At 39.6% G+C, this 23,370-nt stretch overlaps 1 protein-coding gene across 1 annotated transcript in view; it reads left to right on the top strand.

Annotated features, from left to right (window-relative positions):
* The window catches only part of LOC105545855, an 82,697-nt gene that overhangs the window by 9,349 nt on the left and 49,978 nt on the right, over positions 1-23,370 (top strand). The window contains 1 exon segment of the mRNA XM_011988894.1: positions 17,009-17,258. Within this exon segment, the coding sequence (XP_011844284.1) occupies positions 17,009-17,258 (250 nt within the window).

Below are 23,370 nucleotides of genomic sequence, written 5' to 3' on the forward strand. Positions count from 1 at the left end.
GCCCCCCATTCCACAAGGCCCCTTTGTTTTCTTATTTATTTCAATCATTTTAACTATTAGTATGAAGTAGATGTTATTATTCAGTTTTACAAACGACAGGGCAGAGGCTCAGGAGCTTCACCTATCTGGTTAGGTTCCATATTTAGGAGGTGGCAAACCTGAGACTTGAACCTAGGTCTATTTGGGTAAACAAAGCCTGAGATCCAACTGCCACGTTAAACTGTGGAAATGTGGAAATGTGGCCTGAAATCTCAATTTAAACTCACTTCCCCTTAATAGGTTTAAAGTTATAGTTTTAAAGTATCTCCTGTTTGCACAGCTGGGTCTCTTCTCTGCAGAGCCCAGGAGCAGCAAGGATGCTCAGACAGCTTTGAGCATTGCCCTGGAGTCACTGTCAACTCAAACTCTCTGAATGTTTCTCCTCAGAGAAAATCAACCTATCGTGCACATAAAGCATCAATGAGAATCCCAAATACTTGTCTGTGTGTTTTTAATGATTTGATTGAGATATAATTCACATATCATGAAATGCACCCTTTAAAAGTATGTAATTCCATCCAATAGCTAATAGTGTACTCACACACGGACTTGTGCAACCATCACTAAAACCTAATTTCGGAACTTTTTCATCATCGCAGTAGGAAACCTTGTACCCGTTAGCAGTCACTCTCTGCCATGCAACCCTAGGCAATCACCCGCCTATTCTCTATCTCTATGGAATTGACAAATCTGGATGTTTCATGTAACTTCAAACATCTAATATGTGGTCTTCTGTGTCTAGCATCTTTCACTCAGCATAAGATTTTCAAGGTTCATCCATGTTGTAGCATGTGTAAAAGTTTTATTCCTTTTAATGAGTGAATAACATCCCATGGTATGAACAGACTCCATGCTGTTCATCCATTCATTAGTTAAAGAACATTTGGGTTTTTTCCATTTGTCTATAATTCATTTTAATAATATAAGGGGAAAAGAAGAGGACTAAATATAGTATTTTATAAAAATATCTTAAAATACATTTTGATATCATACAGATGTTAACAATGGAGGAGGCTTTGTTTCCTAGAATATATTTATTGCATTTCCCCATATATCACATTTTATACGTGGAGGTGACTCGTAAAGTAAAATAATTAGGTATGGGGAAAACCTTGTCTGAGACACATCATTTAGCCCAAGCTGAATTTTTGAATTTGAATAAACCCTCCTGAAACTCAGAGCTTAAGACATTGATAATTCAGTTTCTGAAAAAAATCTGAAAGTTCATAATTTAGCCTCTGAAAAATCCCAATTGAACGAAAAAATAGTTCTAATTAAAATTAATATTAATCTTAAAGGAAAATAACAATTGCCTGAGTTTCTGTTTTTTAATGAGTCTCACAAAGGATTTAAATAACCAAAATTTGTGTTTGATACTGTTTTTTAAATTGGTGATCTTTTGTATTTCAGGCTAACAGTAGTCAATTGAAAACTTATTCCTTTTTTTTTCTTAAGTGTCGGGGTAAATATCCAAGTGCTCAAGTGTGGTATCTCTTTTCCTGGGTGTTCACTGTTCTGTTTATGCTCCTTCCTTGGCTCTCTAGTCAGACATTCGTTATTGAGCTAGAACTGGTTGGGGAATTCCTTTTATGAAGGACAAACAGATAGGAACCTGTTAACATCACCATCACAGGTCATAGGGGCATCATCCTAAGTGACCTGATTCATCTCCTTCTCTAAATATTGCTGTAAGTGTGAGATTGTCAGAAGAAACTGCAGTCACTCTGAATAATAAAATCCTATTAAAATTCCCAGCTACATAACAAAGACCCCAATGTATATAAGCAAAAAATGACAAAGAGCAGAAGTGGAAAGTTCTACAATGAGAATTGTTGACTTCAATATACTAACTAGACACAGCAGATAAATAGAGAAACTGTACTCCATATTCCTTGAAATGCACAAGAAATAGATTTGGTTTTCAGATTCTGTGAGGTGGTTTTCAGAAAGTAATTTAGCAATCTCATTATTCTATGGCATGCTTATTTGTAATAAGATTTGTCATTCTAAAATTTGCATAATATCAGATTTGATTCAATTTTTCTAGCATATTAATAGTTATGCAACCAAAACCATGGTGTAACTTTAAAATATTTCCTCTATTAGTATTAGGCAAACAATAATATATTATCTGTCTCTATTGATTTGCCTTTTATGAATATTGCTTTTATTTTCTCTTTGTTTTTAACCGCATGATTGTAGTTTCATATTTTGTATAAATGAAATGATATATTAAAAAATAAAAGAGTACCAAAAAATTCCAGTTATATCATTATATTTTGAAATTCCTAGAATGCACCATTTTAAACAATTCTAACAGTGCTCAAAATAGTTTCAGAGACTTGCTTTCCAGCCAATACATGTGGATTTTTGCTCTCATTGTTCATCCTGCTGAATATACAAGAGCTTACAGCCAAGGACGCTGCCAGCCTTAGCCATTCTGGAAATCCCTTTGTTCACTTTATTTTTGAAAAGTTGAGCAACCCACCGTCATATAAATCCCACTCAAGAGCCCCATGTTGTTAAGGCAATGGGACAATTGACTACTTGAAGCACAGTTGCTTATCTTAGTTGAGAATGTCCTTTCCTGCCTCCTGTCACAGGAAAGAAAGAATGGGCTCTGCCAACTGGATTGGAAGAGAGTGTGTGTCCAAAGAATAATCCCCATACAGGAGCAAATCCAGTCCTCATGGTGGAGAGGGATAAAGCCACTTTACTGAAATAGGAGTAAGGATCCTTGTATTTTTGTGCAACCTCTGTTGTTCCTGGACCAAACTGAGGGTCAGGCTGCTATTTCTCGCTGCTCAATAACGAGATGCAGATGAACTGAGGAGGAAGAGAGGTTTTATTTCTGTAACTGGTTCCAGGGAGAAGTCCAGGAAAATATTCCCAGACAAACTCAAAATTGCAAAGTTTCCCAGAGCTTATATACCTTCTAAGTTATATGTCTATGTCTAAGTGTGCATTCATCTAAAGACATAGGTGATTAACTTCTTTTAATCTGTAACTAAGATCTGAGTCTTGAAGACCTTCCTCTGGAGCCTCACTAAATTTACTTATTCTAAATGGGTCCAGGTGCTGGAGTGATTACCCTTATCTTGTCTCCTGCTAAGTCATAGAGGTTTGGGGAGTTCCTTAAAGCTTGTTTGTGGAGACCTGGGGAGTTTCTTCAGACCCCCAATAAATCTTGTTTAATCCTAAGCAGGTCCTGTTAAGAATTCTTTCATTATCTTGTCATGCTTCAAGGCCCAGAAAAGACCTAGGCAAAACTCTTGGGGGGCTTTTGTTACATTCCAGCCTTTGTATAAGGACATTGGTTCTTTCAGCTTTTAATATTTAACTTAACCACTCAGTCCATGCTGAAACAATTGTGATGGAGGCCTGCGTTAGTGAGACCTGGCCTGACAAACTATCACGTGGACCTTGGGTTAGGTGCCTCCAACTCTCTAGGCCTGAATTTCCCCAGGTACAAGAAGAGAGCAACACTGCTGCCTGACTGCACCTGAGGCCAGGTGGAGAAGAGGGAAAGATGCACGGCTATTTTCCAGGAATATTGTTTGGTCTTGAGCTCTCTGCTAGCAACTCAGTGTTTGAGCTTCTTCTGCCCGTGAGACTGAGATCCTGCTTTTCACAGGTAATTTATGTCTAAAGGCTTCCAAAACTCCACCACGTTTCTATCCGCCCCAAATAATCAGCCACCACTGGACAATCTGTGTTCTGATTCTGACGTCACTACCAACACGCTCTGCAATTCAGGTTTTCGGCTTCCAGACTTTGCAACTTTATCAGCAGTGAACTGACACCTGTCTTCCCTGGCATGATTCTTACTTAGGTGACTGAGCTCCTGGAAACATGTGGTATCCGTTAGGAAATGGACAGGTAGGGGCACTTCAGAAAAGCACTGCATATATTACACAAGTGAAGTTGTCATACGTTCTCAGGGATCGTCCTCTGTAGTGGCTCCTCTTATAAATACCCATCCTAAATGTTGCCATTCCACTTCTCCTTACCCATGGAAGACTAGTCTAATCATTCATAACACCCTTCCACCGCCCCTCCTCTAGTTTGAATCCTGGGACCTGCTTATTACCTGGAAAAAGAAATATAACATCTTTCAAACCACAGTTCTCTCTTCTGTAAATTGGAGGAATAATACCTACATCCTAGAGTTGTTGTGAAGGTAAAATGAGATGATACATGAGATGCACGTCATCAGAGGGAGGGACAGGCACATAAAAATGGTTCCACAACGGATAGCTGTTATTTTTATACTTTAAACTTCTTGAGGTCTGGAATAGCATTTTTTTTTTTCTGGTTTGTAGCCTTACTACTGATGTCTTAATGAAGTTACAGATTTAAACAAGTTAAATATGCATTTTACCAAAGACAGTTTAAAACTGTCTTTGTCAGACACCAGAGGCCCAGACACTTGCTGTTTTGTTACTCAGCCATGCCTGGGGGATGCCACTGGTTTAAGATGTTTGATTATTGCAGCAGAGAGGGGGCATGGGGAAGAGTCTGTCTCTTATACACATCTAGATGTGTATAAGAGACAGCCCCAACAAGCAGCTACTCGCGAATAACCTCTCCCCACAGCCCCTGATAATTAGGAATCTGCCTTTCTTCTCTGCAGATATACCTATTCTGGATGTTTCATATAAATGAATCATAAATATTTGACATTTGGTGTCTGGGTTCTGTATCTTAGCTTATATAAAAATATATTTAAAAGCAAACAAAAAATTGTTACTACTCAATAAGACAAATAACACAATTAAAAAGCAGACAAAAGACTTGAACAGATATTTCTCCAAACAAAATGACCAATGAGCATGGTAGAGAATGTTCAACATCTTTAGTCCTTAGGGAAATGCAAATCAAGACCAATGATTATTGGAATAAAGTGAGTCGTTGTGCTTAAAGGTTTGATTTACAAATATGGGTAAAGAATGACCCTTGTTTCTGGATAGCTGCGTCATGATTGCTTGGGCAGAGTTAAGAGACGGCTCTCCAAGACATGGTCCAATAGAATGAGGAGAGTTGGAAATGAGTTCACAGGGTTTCATTGAGTAAGAACTCCCCCTCCTTACCCAGTCATTTTCACACACACTCAATGTGGCTACCACTAGGCTATATTCCCCTATTCAAAAATGATGCAATTTCGGAAACCAACTAAGTACAACTCATTCAAGTTATTGAAAAAGCTTTCTTCAAACTGCAAAATTGCAAGCAAGGAGGAAGTCAAATATGAAAGATGATGCATCACAGAACAAAAAAAGCAGCTGCAAATGTTCTAAGCCCCGGCTCCCATGTGACTTTCCTGTCAACTCTGCTTTCTTAAATGGCCAGAAAAGCTACTTCATGGGGAAAAATGTATTTTCTGCAAATAATTTCATGCTTCTATGTGATTCATATTACTTTTTATTTTCATTATCGATGCAACATCTGTTTTTTTCATATTATTAATAGTGATGTCTCTAAGAAAAATGAGTTTGAAAATTAGAGATAATATCCGGTGCAATATAGCACCATTTAAATGAGCATGAAATCATTCTTGTAAACAAAAATATCTGTCACTAGGTAACTGAATTGTTCATCTATCACCCACATGTGACGCAGGCTCTGTTTATGCCTGTTGTGCCAGCTAATTATTTATACCACTCTCCTGTCACTCTTAGAAATGCCCTAATGTGGATAATACATTATTTTACCATTCTAATTAGAAACTTCTTTCAGGTCCTTTACTTTCTTGGTGTATTAATAAATCACTTAATTTAAGATGCTTTTCAGAGTCCTATTGGCTGAAGAGGATAAGGACTGCATCTCCTGGCCACGTACCCATGTTCCCATGGATTTGTGCTTGGGTGTAGAAGGGAGATGGGGCGAGGCTGGGATGGTGGTGCAGCAGAGGCAGCACCCTTTAGGTCTGCAGTTCACATATGGGGCTAAGTGCTGGGGTGACTTCAAGCTGGCCAGGTCACTGTGCTTAGAGTCCTGGAAACACACACCATATGGTTTTATCCATGTCAATGTTCAGGTATAGTTTTCCATTTTTCTTAAAGAAAACAAACAGTAACAACAAAGATGAATATTTTTGTTCTTTAAAACCTGGGCAAGCTATTTGCTACCACTGCAAAATAACATATACCTTCAAGGATTTAGTGTTGAGATTCTGCTACCTCCTTAACCACAGGAAGAAGGAAATCTCCTGAGCATTACAACTGAAGCCTGTTTAGAGCAGTTAAACTGCTTCCTGAAAGCCCAGGATCCCCCATCTCCACCAGTCCTTAAGGCAGAGGAAGCCCCTTTAAGAGTTAAAGAAAAAGGAAATAAACATGAAACATGGCCTGGCAGTTAAATACAGGTTGACTTTAGATAAAACCTGAAAGGGGCTTCTAGATGATTTCAGTCAGGAGTGCTTTCTCTTGCAGACTAGAGTATATGTTGGTTTTAGGGTGAGGGGCTTACTATAAGCTTGGAATGTTCCTGCGTGAGGGAGAAGTTTTATAGTGGGGTTGTAATGTCTCTGGGAGGGGAGTTTGTCTAGGGCAGACATCTTTCAGGCAGGAGGGGGGTTATTTTGGGGCTGGCATCTTCCTGGTCAGAGAGGGGTTATCTTGGGGCTAGCATGTCTTTGTTTGTGGGGGCAGTTTGGAATGTTTCTGGTCAGAGATGTTATTTGTGGTTTATGGTGATGCTGACCTTAGCCATTAGGCTGATGCCCTTCGGATTTAGGTGGTTTTTTATTAAGGTGAACTTTAGAATGAGGTGCTTGTCCAAGATGGCAATGCTCCCACTCTGTCAGTCCGTAACCCTGCAGAAGCCCCAAAAGAAACAGGTCTGCCTCTGTTGCCTCTGAGAGTGGAATGCCCTGCCTTAAGCACCACCCATCTGGGCAGGTCACATCATCACCACTTCCCTCTAGGCCTCTTGAGGGTCACAGAGTCTGTGTTCCATGCCTGCTGCTCATGAGACGTGGAGGACTCAACATAGCTGATGTTCTAGAGGGTCAGCCCTGGAGGAACATGTGCAAGAAGGGAAAGAACAGCATCTGAAACTGGGCCAGTCTATCTGCTCTGACTTTTGTGCCATCCTATTCATTCCAGAGGCCTCTTAGAAAGAACCACACAGACCCTGAGGCTCCCAGTTTAAAACCCTTCAGTGTTCTCCATCACCTTTACTCTGTGTACCAGCCCTGCCCAACTCTCCAGCCACATGCCCACCCTCTGTCCCTCATCCCTCACCTGCCATACTGGCCTTTCTCCTCTTCCTTAAACACATCAGGCTTTTACCTAATCCATACCCCCACTGATATGCCCTTCTCTTTGCTTGGAGAACTGTTTAATCCTCTGTCCTGTCTAACTTCTTTCACCTCGCTAACCCCTATTCATCTTTCTGGTCTCAACTTAAGTGTTTCTTCCTTAGAGATCCCCTCCTTGACCATTCCTACCCTAAAAAGTGATCGAGTTGGTTGGGAGAGCACAAAGGGTGTTTAGGTCAGTGAAACCACAATGTGTGGCACTATCATGCTATATACATGGCACTCTACATTTGTCCCAACCCACAGGGTACAACATTAAGAGTGAACCCTAATATATCAACAGTGGAATTTGGGTGACAGTGATGTCTTACTATAGGTTCATTCACTGTAACAAGTGTACCACCCTGGTGTGGATGTTGATAGCGGGGGAGGCTGTGCATGTGTGGGGGCAGGGAGTATTAAAGAAATCTGTGTACCTTCATCTAAATTTTGCACTGAGCCTAAAACTGCTGTAAAAAAAATTCTATTTGAATGAAACAAACAAACAAACAAATAGACAAAAAATCCACCACCACCACCAACAAAAACTGGTCCAGTCTGCTGTTTTGTTGGAGCAGGATGCTTTGTCATCAAATCACCCAGTGCTGGGCATAGAGTAGAAACCCATGGAGTTAGGCTTCAAAAGTGGCCACAAACTTTTACCCTCACTTAGTCACACTCCTTTGCAAATGATTTTCCCCTTCCTTCTAACCAAAGGGGAAATCTATTCATTCACATCTCCAGTCTCAAGTTGGAACTGGGAATTGCTTTAGTCAATAGTAATTTAGTAAATGTCACTTAAATGGGGTTAAAAAAGTGCTTCCTTTTTGAAGCCTGCCCTCTCTTGCTGCTCTTGGGAAACCTGTGATGGCCACCCTTGAACAGGCTTCAGCTAACCTGTTGGGTGAGGGACACATTCCCTGTGATCCCCTATCACCTCTGCCTAGAGCCAATACCTACTGCCTGACACATAACTACACTTCTGAACCCCCAGTGACTGTAAACACATGAGTGAACCCATCTCAGCTGAAGCTAGACCAAATTCCCAACCTACAAAATTGTGAGCAATCAAATAATTCTATTTAAAGCTACTTTGTTTGTACACAGGAAAACCTAACTGACATACACAATAAATATTTGTGGAAAGAAAGAATGAATGAATAATGGTCTCTGAACTTACAAAAAATAAGACATCTGTGTCTGTGTATTTATTTTTACACATAAAAGGCAACATAGATATTATACATATGCATTCCCTTCTGGTAAAAATTAAGAAAGTACCACTCTCTCTGTTAAAACACTCATTTTGTCAGTAGGTTTCTATGGCTGTTGCCTTACTAAAATTATTAGCATAGGCATTTCCAGTTGGAAAGAACCTGAAATATTGCCAACTCCAGATCCAGAATTTAGTGGTGAAGAAACTGAGGCCAAGAAAGGATTGAAGACATGCCTTAGGTCATGCAGTCACCAGCAATCACTGGAGCTTAAATGTGGAGCCTGGAACATGCAGTCAGCAAGACTCCGAGAGTTGAGGAACTGGGTAACTTTGCAGAGGTCCATAGGATACAAAGTTAGCACAACTCACTCTTGCAGAAATGCATTTCTGGGTTACTTCAGGAAGGCTTGGAGGAAGTTTGCATACTAAAAAGGTGAATAGGGTGGAAATAATTGTGGTGGTCTTGGTGAGGGTAGTGATGGTGACTTCGTGTATGTTTACGCTCTTACCTCGAAACTTGTGGAACCCAGTGCAGCATGTGGTATTATTCAGGAGAGAGGAAATGGACATCTCTGCTGCCACTGGATTGCAGGCGAAGCCACTTATTCCATTTACCTGTATTCTTATCACCTTCTACAAATGCAGAGTTGATGTCAGGTGCAGATGAATGAATATCATTGCAAGAGAAAAAAATGTATTATGATAAAAAGAAAAACAAATGATCACTAGAACACAGTTGATTTCATGAGGTTTTTGTATACATGCGATATTATCAAGTCATGTAATGTTTTGTTAACTTCTTTCATCTGCCTTCATCTCATTCTCTAGAAGTTTTACATTTGATCTCCACTTTCTTTCAGGAGAAAGATTCTGATAACTCATGTCCTGAAAAATAAAATTACAGAAGCGTACAGTGTGAAATTGGAATTTGTCCATGTGCATAATTTCCACAAGTTCTCTACTACTTTTTATTCTGTTAATACAAAGATTTTTTCTGCTCTTTACCCTCTGATAGATTTTTGCGTTTCTAATTTTAATTTTTTATATAAAAGGCATAACAGAATATGGACATGAAAAATTCAAACTATAACTACTCAAACATCAACAGGTTTGTTTATAAGCTGTCACAATTTAAAAATGAAGATAAAAAACTTTTACAATAAACTAAAAATTTAATTAATATAAATTGCAGCCAGCTGCTTATTCGAATCCCTTCCTTCCAGAAATAGAGAGAGAGGAGGGAGTGGGAGAGAAAGGGTGAGTGAGAGATTTAAACTTTCCTTTTCAAAAGCATTATCTTAATTTTTATTTCAATAGTTTCTTGGAAACAGGTGGTGTTTGGTTACATGGATAAGTTCTTTAGTGGTGATTTCTGAGATTTTGGTGCACCCATCACCCAAGCAGTGTACACTGGCTAGAATGTGTAGTCCTTTATCTCTCACCTCCGCACACTCTTTCCCCCAAGTTCCCAAAGTCCATTGTATCATTCTTAGGCCTTTGCATCCTCATAGCTTAGATCCCACTTAAGAGTGAAAACACACGATATTTGGTTTTCCATTCCTGAGTTACTTCATTTAGAATAATGGTCTCCAACTCCATCCAGGTTGCTACAAATGCCATTATTTTGTTGATTTAAAAAATTTCCATAAGACACTTCCTTTGCGGGGGGGAAAGTTGCTTTATATCCTTAGTTATTAAACATTTTACTCTCACACCCGCCTGCCTGGTCCACCTTTTGTTTAGTCAGCAGAAGGTCATCTTAAATTACCCATCTGGGCCAGGTGCAGTGGCTCATACCTGCAATCCCAGCACTTTGGGAGACTGAGGTGGGCGAATCACAAGGTCAGGAGATTGAGACCATCCTGGCTTACACGGTGAAACCCCATCTCTACTACAAATACAAAAAAATTAGCTGGGTGTGGTGGCAGGCACACGTAATCACAACTACTCGGGAAGCTGAGGCAGGAGAATCGCTTGAACCCAGGAGGCGGAGGTTGCAGTGAGCTGAGATCGCGCCATTGCACTCCAGCCTGGCAGGCAGAGCAAGACTCCATCTGAAAAAAAAAAAAAAAAGAAAAAAAGAAAAAGAAAAAAAAAATTAGCCATCTGTAGGAGTCAGGAGGCATTGAGTCCTAAATAACAATGTAATGTCCAGATTGAAAGCAACTGCAGACTGCATGGGCTAATGGATTACTGGTCTCAACGGAAGAGTCAGATTCAGAAGATAAAGGTTTGGCCCGTGGAAATTTTTAAAGTGGCTTCTAAGGCTATATTAGAGAGAAAGAGCACCAGAAAGAGCCATATGCTGAATATTGCTTTCACTGGGACATGGCAGAGTGCAGGCACAAAAGGTATTAACAGGTGGCCCCAGAGGCAAGTCTGTAATACAGAACAATGCCTTCGGCTCCATCAGGAGTGGATCAGAGAAACCTTGTCTGACTCATTACTTTTGCATGTTATAGCTGGGCTGAAATTCTACATTTCTGTACCTGGCAAATGTTCTTTGAAATTAATTTTACATTTTTGTAAAATACAGGACAATGCTTTAAACTCTTATCAGGAGTGAATCAGAGAAACCTTGTCTGACTCATTGCTTTTGCATGCTATAGTTAGGCTGAAATTTTACATTTCTGTATCTGGCAAATACTCTTTGAAATTAATTTTACGTTTTTGAAATTTTACATATTTGTATCTGGCAAATATTCTTTGATATTTCACATTTCTTAGAAACTGAAGGCATTGTTGTTGGAGAAAATACTACAGAACTCTGCATTGTTAGGTTTGTTTTTGTTTGAGAAATGTCACTTAAATGTAAACTGGTTTTGTCTCTTGATGGTAGGGGATATGGGTGACTGTATTTGGCCGCTCTTGTTGCTATAAGGGAATACCTAAGGCTGGGTAATTTATGAAGCAAAGAGGTTTAATCTGCGCATGTTTCTTCAGGCTGTACAAGCATGGCACCAACATTTGTTCAGCTTCTAGGGAGGCATCAGGAAGCTTATGATCAGGGTGGAAGGTAAAGCAGGAGCAGGCACATTGTATGGTAAGAGCAGAAATAAGAGAGTGAGGGGTGGGGATATCCAAAATTTTTTTTTTTTATTTTTTTTTTATTTTTTTTTTATTTTTTTGAGACGGAGTCCCGCTCTGTCGCCCAGGCTGGAGTGCAGTGGCGCAATCTGGGCTCATTTCAAGCTCCGCCTTCCGGGTTCACGCCATTCTCCTGCCTCAGCCTCCCGAGTAGCTGGGACTACAGGTCCCCGCCACCACACCCGGCTAATTTTGTTTGTATTTTTAGTAGAGACGGGGTTTCACTGTGTTCGCCAGGATGGTCTCCATCTCCTGACCTTGTGATCCGCCAGCCTCGGCCTCCCAAAATGCTGGGATTACAGGCGTGAGCCACCAGGCCTGGCCATATCCCAGACTTTTAAACAACCAAATCTCACGTGAATTAATGGAGTGTGAACTCACTTATCACCAAGGGGATGGTGCTAAACTACTCATGAGGGATCGGGCCTCCATGATTCCATTACCTTCAAGTCCATAATTTGGGCCTCCATGATTCAATCACCTCCAGATCTCATGCTGAAATGCCATTCCCAGGGTTGCAGGTTCAACATGAGATCTGGAAAGCACAAACATCCAAACCATAACAGTGAGTTTAGTTTTTATTTATGTTTTTAAAAATAATCTGTATGTTCTGATTATTCTAAAGTGATTGTACCAGTTCTGATTATTCTAAAGTGATTGTATGATTGTAGTTCACATAATCAAATACATCTATAACAAAAATGGAATGCTTTTAAAATGAAAAATGTCATTAGCTTGAAAATGGGGCTGCAGGGTTGTCCTCTGGCAGGGGAATGTTCTCACACATACCTTGTTACTGTGCTTGTTATCATGACTCAGTCTGATGGGAAAATGACACGCTTCACTACGGTCATTAGCTCACGTCGTTTTATCCTCACCCTGGCTCAGACACATAACTCACAGAGACATGCCTTTTTTTTCCCCTTAAAATCACTGAAGGTGTGAATCATAGCTACGTACCTTCCTGATTTAGGGCATATTTGTGGCAGAAATGCATGAATGAATACGATGATTATTTACTTATGAACCTAATCAGAGATTCAGGCATCAGTCTTCCCAGGATGAATTCAGAGGGACTTGGTTCAGAAGGAATAAATTACAGGGCATGTCCATTTGTGATGCACCTGCATAATATGCAGATGTTGTCTTCACACGATTATGACTGCCATGATACATGCATTTTGCATGGTTCTATTTTAAAGGATATAGTTGTTAAATTGCCAAATTTATACTTTTAGATATTTTTCCAATTTGTTTTGGTTTTGGTTTCGGTTTTGAGACAGAATTTCCCTCTGTCACCCAGGCTGGAGTGCAGTGGTATGATCTCGGCTCACTGCAACCTCTGCCTCCTGGGTTCAAGTGATTCTCCTGCCTCAGCCTCCCACATAGCTGGGATTACAGGTACACCCCATTATGCCCAGCTAATTTTTGTATTTTTAGTAGAGACAGGGTTTCACCATGTTGACCAGGCTGGTCTCGAACTCCTGACCTCAAGTGATCCAACCACCTCGGCCTCCCAAAATGTTGGGATGACAGGCGTGAGCCACGGTGCCCAGCTGTTTTTCCAATTTGAAACGACCACCTGAAACTTTTTTTAATGACTGCAAAATATGACTTGTCATTAAATGGTCAGATTTTAAAAGACCTAGAAAACTCAAAAGAGGTAACAATGAAGTAACTATTTTTAACATAAAATAATTTCCTCCTCACCCACCTTGCTCAGATTTCCTAGGTCACCTTGAAAGGATCTGTGCTTTAGAAGCAAACCTTAACAACGATGTTCCTATCATTTAACACTTTAAAAAACCTACCTTTTGATTCTAATGAATTGATGTATCTTTTTGATGGTTATTTCTAACATAGATGAGGAACTCTATTCTTCTGGCAAGATAAAATAAGGATAATTAACCTCTAGGAAAAATAGGGGCACAGTTTTAAAATGCATAAAAAACAATTCTTTTTTTTTTTTTTTTTTTTGATAGGGTGTTACTGTGTTGCCCAGTTTGGAGTGCAGTGGTGTGATCTCTGCTCCCTGCAGTCTTGACCTCCTGTGCTCAAGTGATCCTCCCACCACAGCCTCCTCAGTAGCTGGAACTATAGGTATGTACCACCATGCCCAGCTAATTTTTATATTTTTGTGGAGATGGGGTCTTGCTATGTTGCCCAGACTGGTCTTGAACTCCTAGGCTCAAGTGATTCACCCACTTTAGCCTCTCAAAGTGCTGGGACTACAGACGTGAGCCACAGTGGCCTAGCAATTATTCTTAACTGCAATGTACTTTCTTTTTGAAGGCAAAGTCAGATTTGGACTTACTTTATGTTTATTTAAAAAGGATATTTTTCTACTTTCTTCTTTCTCACCTTAAGTGCCAGCAAACTAGAGCTGAAAAGTCTTCAAATCTATTGGCCTCCTGTGTTTGTCACTGTTAATTGTTTCTTCAACCGGCACTCTCCCCCTTCTTTCTATGATAAGGACCCTGATTTGACAAGGCTGCCCGTGTTCCCAGCGCCAGGGCGTAAATGAAGTCAAACCTAAGCCACTCATGACAAATTTGTCTCCTGTGTAACTGGTCTAGGCACAAGCACATGAACCATTTATAGACAATGAGACAGGACGGGAAGTCTTAAAGCACTGGAAATATATTTTTCCTTGACACATAGAAAGTAGTCACACCTAGTAAAGACCTTCAACTGCACTCACATTCCGTCCTGCTTTGTGGGGACCACATGATGGTGCCTGAATCTGAGGCAACCACCTAGGGACCATGAACGACTAAGCCTTAAGTAAGCTAAAGAAGGCAGGAGAGGATGAAAAAAGATCTCCAGGAATTTCCAAGTCAACCCTGGGAGTGCCCACCATGGTAGGCTAAACAATGGTCTGTCAAAGATGCCTGTGTTCTAATTCCCAGGACTGCTAGGTCAGTCCCTCCATATAATTGAACCTCTGTGGAATTGAAGGATCCATGGAAGAAAGATGAAAATCGTTTTTTTATGTAAAAGACAGAGCCAGTATACTAAAATCACAGAGTGGTCACTTAATAGTAGGTTTTGAAAAACTAATTTGCATAGGAAAATACTATACACAGTTTTAAAATCAAATTGATACTGTCTTGGTGCCATTTTAAAAAATTAGAACAGAATTCTAAATGTGCAGATCTGGTAACTCTGTAAGTATGTTTTTATGGTAGAGTATGGTATTTCTTTATTCCATACTTTTAAAACAATAGATAAATACAGTTTCTGTAGTCTATATGCTGAATTATAGTAATAGGCATGTATATGTTGTTTACATTATAATTACATTTCCCATATATTATGTCATTGAATCTTTACAAAAACGTGTGTTAAGTATTATATTTCCCAGTGAATTCTAATGCCTAAATGCTTATTATCTAGAAAAGTTCAGAAAACTTTTTCCGTAAAGAGCCAGAGAGTAGATATTTTATGGTCTCTATCACAACTACTCAACTCTGCTCTTCTATTTTAAGGCAGCCTAAAAAATATGTAAATGAACGAATGTGGCTGTGTTCTAATAAAAACTATATTTGTAAAAATAAGCAGCTCCCCTAGGCCGTAGTTTGCCCAACTCTGACCGAGATAATTTATTCCACACTGATTTGTGAATGGTGATCTTGTGTGTATGGTGAGCTTGTATTCTGCCACCTTGCTGAACTCACTTACTAGTTTTCATCTTTTTTTGTACACTTCTTGGGATTTTCTACATAGACAATTAAATACACACTCCTAAGTGAAATAAACCAAATTCAAAAGGTCAAATACTGTGTGACTTCACGGCAAAAGGCAAAACTATGGGAACAGGAAATAGATTCGTGGTTGTCAGGAGGTAGAGCAGGGCATGCGGTAGATTACTAAGCGGGATGAGGGAGGTTTTGGAGGGATGAAACTAACCCCATGTCTTTGTAGAGGTGGTTAATTTACATATGGTGAAAGTCACTGTTTTAATGTATGGTTCTGCAAAATATATCAAATTTGTCAAATTTTGTAGAACCAAACATTAAAACGATAAATTTCACCATATGTAAATTATATTCTAATTGAAAATTAATTCAAAAATCAGATCTCTTGACTTGTTCTATTCTGTTCTTGGATAAAATCACAGGCACAGTTCAGAGTCTTGCTGTTTCTTTTTATTACATAAAAAATCTCACTGTAGTAATTGGAGTCTTGTGCAGTATGATACCAAAATTCTGCCTTTTCATTCAATTTAACGTTTCTTTTTTTTTCCATTTCAGGCCCTTGTTGAATTAGAACACTGCTGCTAAAATCGAAAGCATGGTAAGTTTTTCTCTTTCTCATTCCTTCTCCATGTCCCCTTCCTATAAAATTGGATAAGAGGAGAGAAAAGGAGGTAAGTGAGCAGAACATGTCTTACCTCACCTGCACAGTAATGACCTGGTGTCAGCACCTCCTAGCTAAAGTGAACTCACCTTTTCTCTTGTTATATGCTTTTGTGAGTTTCTGGAAGAGCATTATGCAATCTCTGGACGTTTTGAGAAAAGTCAATCAACATGTGTTTAGGGGAATCCCACTGTGTGGGTCATTCTCAAAGGCAGCTCCAACCTCTCCTCCTGCCATGTATGCTCACCCCACTCCTCTGATCAAGAAAGGGAGTTTCGTTCCCCTCCCATAAAACTTACACTGTCAGTTTTCAAATTTAAATTTTATTTAGTTAAAGTTACAAATTAAGTGTCTCAATTGCACGAGCATCATTTCCAGTGCACCATTTCCGGTATTCAATCTACCTTATAAATATAGATGTTCAGTGTCTACCTTATTGAGGCAGATGAACCAACATCTTCCTGGAAGAGCAGGAACCCACAAAAGTAGTTTTGTGTCTAGGAGGATCACAAGTAATACCTTGGAGTTCCAGTAGAGAGGCTCCTTGGAGTTTCTAGTGTGATGGCCACACACAGCTTTCGACTAGCATTGTTGATGAAGGTTTTTCCATAAGGCAATTCCTTTTCCTCAAATTCACTTCACAAAACTCCAGTTATTTTGAAAATTTCTGCAGCCCAGGGTTCAAGCTGGCTCTCTCTGATTTGGGGTCCTACCCCATAATGCTTATTTGGCTTATAAAATCCCTCGGTTCCTTGTCACCATCAAAGTGGAGTGGCTGCAGAGCAGTGACAGTTGTGAGACCTATGAATAGGAGTATTCTGTTGGCAAAGGCAAATGCTATGTGGTGGAGGTGAGCACAGGTTTCTCATGGAATCCGGATGTCCAGCCTCACAGAAGGATGACTTCCTACAAGACTACCCTTGTGGGGTAGTCTGTGTGCAAGGCTTGCTCTATCATCCTCTTCTCCCTGAACATTTGAGCCTTAACCACATCCTCCTTGTGAACAGTTAAGTCCTGAGCTAACTTTAGAGAAACCCCGTGCTTTTTTCCTGAGCGGCCCATGCCTGCCTTGCTCTGTGGACCCAGATGCATTATGGCACTTGGTACTCAAGGAACACATTCTTGGCCATGGGCCATGGGTCACTCATTCAGTTTCTCGGTTGCACTGGTATCATTTCCAACGCATTGCTTCTGGTGTGTTCAACATCTACGTTATTGGACAACGCCTGGTTGGAGAGTCACTCATGCTTCTTACAAGTAATGCTATTTAGGTGCTTCCAAGACAGCCATGCCTTGGTCACTCTGCATGGGCTTAGAAGACAGGAGCCTGCCAATTACAGAGAGTTTACTTTTGGCAAAAGAAAGTCTATTTTTGTCTTTCCTCTTTCAGTGTTTCTCAGTGTTGACATTTGTTCACCCTAAATACATGTAATATGTATGCAATTTAGCTCATTTTCATCATTGTCTCATGATTTAAAATGTCTTCCTTGATTGACCAAGTTTGAAAGGGAGAGGCGAAGCAATGCTGTTTGTGTTTGGTTTGTTTTTAGCTCTTAGAAGTAGAACCTTTAGAAAGTTAGTGGGTGCTAAATAGACAGGCTCAGTCCTCCACCTTCATATGTTCATATTGTTTCTGTAAACTAAAAGTAAAATCCTAAGCCCTCAAACTGACCAAGAAGTCTTGGCCAAGAGGACCCCAGAGAAATCTGAAAAACATAGTTCTGTATGTGTGATGGAAGGTCAGACATACCTCTCTATATCCCCTTTTGGAGTTTAGACAAAACTGACCAGCATTAATGTTAAAATAGAGATTATATGACTGACAAAACAGACTGTGGCAATAAGATACCAAATCATAAACAAGACATAAGGCCCTGCAAAGTAAGAGTTAATTTGTGGCTGCAGACCATTAGTCTTGCTATGTATCATCTTTATCTTACATCATTTCCTCTTTGGGAGGCCAAGGCGGTGGATGGGTTGAGCCCAGGAGTTTGAGACCAGTCTGAGCAACATAGTACAACCCTGTCTTATAAAAAATAAAAAAAAAAATTGGCTTGGGGTGGTGGCACATGCCTGTAGTCCTAGCTACTTGGGAAGCGTAGGTGGGAGGATTGCTTGAGCCCAGGAAGTCGAGGCTGCCATGAACTGTGATTGCACCACTGCACTCCAGCCTGAGCGACATAGCAAGACCTTGTCTTAAAGACAAAATGAACAAACAACAAAAATAAAAATCTTTTTTTCAGATCTCTCTTTCTAAAAAGAGCTTTACTCCTTTAACCCATTGCAAATTGAAGATTCTCTGAATCCACCTTATAACCTGTAACCACCCCCCACTTCAAGCTATCCTATCTTTTTGGGCAGAACAAATGTATACCTTCCAGGTATTGATTTATGTCTTTGCCTGTAACTCCTGCCTCCTTGAAATGTAAAAAATATACTGTAATCCAGGCAGGGCATTGTGGCTCATGCCCGTAACCCCAATACTTTGGGAGGCTGAGGTGGGCAGATCACCTGAGGTATGGAGTTTGATACCAGCCTGGACAACATGGTGAAACTACTTCTCTACTAAAAATACAAAAATTAGCCAGGGGTGGTGGCACGCACCTGTAATCTCAGCTACTCAGAAGGCTGAGGATGAGAATAGCTTGAACTCAGGAAGCAGAGTTGCAGTGAGCTGAGAATGTGTCACTGCACTCCAGCCTGGGTGACAGAGCAAGACTCTGTAAAAAAACAAAAACAAAAACAAAAAAACTGTAAAGTGATTGCCTCCGTTGAGACTGTGGTTCCCAGGGCCATGGTCACTCATACTGGCTCAGAATAAACCTCTTTAAAACATTTTACAAAGTTTGTTTTTTCTTTAATATTTTCATTCTCAGAGGATCCCCAGGAATCTATGTCAGTAATTACCTGAAGCCTGTTCTGAAGTTTTATGGAATCACCCCTGCTGGCTCCATGTAGGAGAATGACACAACGGCAACTACGTAAAACAGAGACGTAGAGTCTTCTCTCTAGCTGGGACGCAGCCCCACACCCATCAAGGCTCCCCTTGGGGAACGAAGCCAGGCAAATACGGAACAACCTTCTTTGTGAGTTTAGATGAATGACGTGGGTCAGTCTCCTTCTGCCTTGCTAAAACCAGAGAGTCATTTACTTGTTTGGAGCAGTAGAAACAAAGGCAATTTTGAGCTACTGGAGTGTGAGATTTTGACTTCCTGTTAACATGGATCTCTTCCCAAGTTGCATCCCCATGCTCCTGTTAAGATGCTTAGATTGATCTCTGAGAGGAAGGCACAGCAGGTCCTTCATTTCATTTTCGCAGAGCAACTTGAGAGCAACATTGTGAGTGGATGAGGAGGTAAGAGTGAGTTTGGCTCTCATTCCCATGGGCTATGTTTGTGTATGACTATAGAGGCTGGATGTGTGCAGTTGCCCTTTCTGGAACATAAACCTACCCAGGGGTGGTCAATTCTTCAAGTGCAATCAACTCAGAGTGATCTGACACAGGGTTGTTAGAGTTCTAATTAAGAAAATGTATAAAGTGGAGAAACTTGGAAAACTGAATGTTTGAAACTAGATACATGTTGGTTTCATTGAATTTTCCTTTGCTCTTTTTTTTTGGAGAAATTTAGATTTTTAAAGCAAAGCAGAAGAACAGAAAATGGCTGTCATGGAGAAGAAAAATAAGAGAGAAGTTCAAAATAAAGTGATGGGGAAAGGGTCAACTTCTGCGGCACAATGGCCAGGATTATCACTGAGAGAAGGCAGTGAAAGTGGATGGGAAGGTCTCTCCCTTTGACCTCTATTACACAGACAGCATCCAGAGGCACAGTCAGTAAGGAAAGGTGAAAAGCTGAGAGACACACGATTGGCTAGGTACAACGATCTCTGCAACTGAAGGTTAGAAACATGATTTCACTGACACTCTTATGAGAACTAGAACAAGTAGATGAGGTACCACCATTTTGGAAAACTATGTGGCACTATTAACTAACAGCAAAGCAATATTGTCTAACACCTGCAGTTAGAATCTATTCATCAGTACTACTCGTGATTATTGGCCAAGGAAAATGGGTGCATATGTCCATCAAAACACATACACAAAAACATGTTTCTAGCAGCCATATTCATAACACCTAAACCTAGAAATAATCCAAATCACTACTTAAAGTTGAATGGATAAAAAATATTGTGGTGTAATACTATGGTGGAATACTGTGCTGGAATTAAAAATAAAAAGTAAAAAATGTGTTATTGATATACACATAGCAACCTGGATGGATCACACAGAAATAATGTGCAAAAGATGTTACCCAAGGGCCAGGATTTGTTTTATTTCATTAATAAGAGATTTAAGAATAGATAACAATAAAAAACATGGCGATAGAAGTGAGTGCTGAGAAGATAGAGTGCTGAGTATTTAAAAGGGCAATAAGGAGCCTTCTGGGGTGTTTGTGTGTGTGGGTGTGTATATATATGTATATGTGTGTATATATGTATGCATATGTATATATTTGTATATATGCATGTGTGTATATGTATATATGTGTATATGTGTGTATGTGTACATATGTGTGTGCATATATGCATGTGCATGTGTATGCATGTGTGTATATATGCATGTATATATGTATGTGTATATGTGTATGTATGTGTGCATATACATGTGTATATGTGCATGTGTGTTTTGTATTTGTGTGCATGTGTGTATGTATATATGTATATATGTATATATGCATGTGTATTATGTATATGTACATGTATGTGTTTATACATAAGTATATATAAATATATACATAATATATACACATATATTTAGAAATACACTTGAGATTCCACCATACATATATTATACATTTATACATGAATAACTTTGTTAAATAGTGAATTTTATTTTGAATTAGGAAAATAAGCAATAAGAAAAATAGGCCATAGCTAAGAATTATTGAATCTTTATGATGTCAGGCATTTTATATTTATTTGCTCGTTTTCTCCAAACAATAAACTTATAATGTACTGAATTTTAATCCCTGTTGTATAATGAGGAGACCATGGCTCATGAAGGCTAGTAAAAAATTTGTCCGAGACTCATCCACAGCAGATGAAGTAGCAATGTCGACACTTGAACTAGCACTTCACAGCAGAGTCTGAGAAGGAAAGAGACTGAAGCAGAGGGAATACTAAGAAGGATATTCTATAGAGGAAAAAAGACGAAAAGGAAAGTGGAAGGAGCGTGTCAAGTCTGCCCCCGTGTTTGCAAATCTCTTCCAAGGTGCTTTAAAAACCCCGTTCTAGGATGGCCAGCCATCCAGGTGTGGCATTGAAAGTTCTGCATCCTTGAAATCCTCCTCAGGCTGTGAACAATCCTGAATTTTACTAATGGGTGTAAAAGACTTTGGAGGACAGTATAAGACTCATATGGCAGCCCCCAAATGGGTGAATGAACAATACTGATTTGAGTATCAAAGGGTCTCAGCATGGCTATCTACCTCTGCCCTGGCTGTCTCTTTTCTTTCGCCAGACCACCTTGGATGCTGGCAACCATCATCTGAGGTTCACACTAAGGGATCATTCATTATTCCATTTCCCTCTCTCCCTGTGATGCAACTTAAGTGCATCGAAGTCGTCAGCACTAATGGTTCTCTTTAACTTTGCCTGTGGATTAACTACTGTGCTTTTTATATAAATAGTGCTCATTTATTTTTTTTTAACATTGTGACTATCGTGACCATGTTTTGTAAAAGTACAGATCATAAAAATGAGAATGAGTATGATACTAACACCATCATGGCGCAGGCATAATGTTTTAAAAAGGTGCTATTTCAATGGCAGACACATAACAATAGATAGGGAGGTAAGTCACCAAAACAAAGCACCCTGTACATTATGCAGAAAAGGATTGGACATGGGCATTGTAGTAAAGAGGATGTGATCCCATGTATGGAGACTGAATCTCACAAGTCTTGGATGGGACAGGTAAGCACTTGTAAATCAATCACATTGTCTCATCTCCTCAAAAGACACTAATGTCAATTGAAAATAGTGGCTACTGAATGAGCCTGGCAGATGCCACAAATGAACATACCTGGTTTTATGGTTCCCTTGTCCTGTCTAAGAAACTGGCTAATGTTCCATATCTCAATCCAATGGTTGAGACTAAAATGGCTTACAGGCAAACGAACAGGGGAGTCTGATGACCAACGTATAGGCCCTTGCCTATACAGTCGATTCTGTCAGCTCTCATCAAAGGTCCTGCTTTCTAAGCTACGTCAAGAGATGTGGCCAATCGCAAAGACGAAAAAGTGTTCCCCTTAGCTCTTAGGTTCATTGCTTTGAAAAACGGAAGCTCAGATGTCTTTTTGATTCCACAAAGATTTTTTAAAAACTGTGGAAGATATTAAATATATGTATTACATCCATACGTACACACATACATCATGTTCAGATGCAAACTAGAATTTCCTAACTACATATTTGCACAAGAGTGCAAATGTAAATCTTGGCGAATCCCATTCTATCTATAAAGATCTTACGGTAAATATCCAGTATATTCCATGCACACTGATACGTAGGGAGGTGCTTTGCCTACCTACAATATGAGGTTTCCAAAATGAAAGTGTCAGTCTATTTTTCTGTTTCTTTAAAATGTGCTGAAGCACTTAAGGAGCATATTTGACTTTATAGAAATGGAAGGACACAGCCTTCTTAGAGATTTACCTACAAGATGGCTATTAGGTTTGCTCTAGAAAAGATGTGAAAATTTTGGCTTGCCATGAAATAATATTTTCAAAATGTAGGAGAAAAAGTATGTTTTCCTCTAATGTGGAAATACATAGGGATGAGAACAGAGAGGACTATCATATTTAAACAATCTATATGTTGTTTCTCTAAAGCTGTTTGATGCGATTTAAGAAAGCCATGGGAGTCTAGAAAAAATGAATTGATCCACCTGAAATATTTTTGTTCTATTTGTAGCTTGCAACAAAAACTCATACAGTGAAATAAATGTCGCCTATTTTTGGAAATAAGCATGATTTGGAGCTACAGATTAAATAAAAGAGCAAAACATAAAAGGTCATCTGTAGTATACTACCATCATGTAAGAAGTGGACATAAGAAAATATGCATGAATATGTCATTTGTACAAAAGAACTACAGGAAGGAACAACTTGAAATAAATGAGGTTGCCTGCAGGGTGAGGGTAGAAGCAGAACGTGATGAATGGAGGATGAGGATGAGATTGCAGGTATCAGGAGAAGTGGCGTTCCTCTGAGTACACTGTTTTTTAATTGCTGCCCTGTGGAACAATGGTAATGTTTTACGTACTTCCTAAATAAACAAAAAAATAAAATCAACCAAAATGTGTGTGGTT

The sequence above is a fragment of the Mandrillus leucophaeus genome, unplaced genomic scaffold, assembly GCF_000951045.1.
Source record: "Mandrillus leucophaeus isolate KB7577 unplaced genomic scaffold, Mleu.le_1.0 Scaffold34, whole genome shotgun sequence".
Classification (NCBI taxonomy): domain Eukaryota; kingdom Metazoa; phylum Chordata; class Mammalia; order Primates; family Cercopithecidae; genus Mandrillus; species Mandrillus leucophaeus.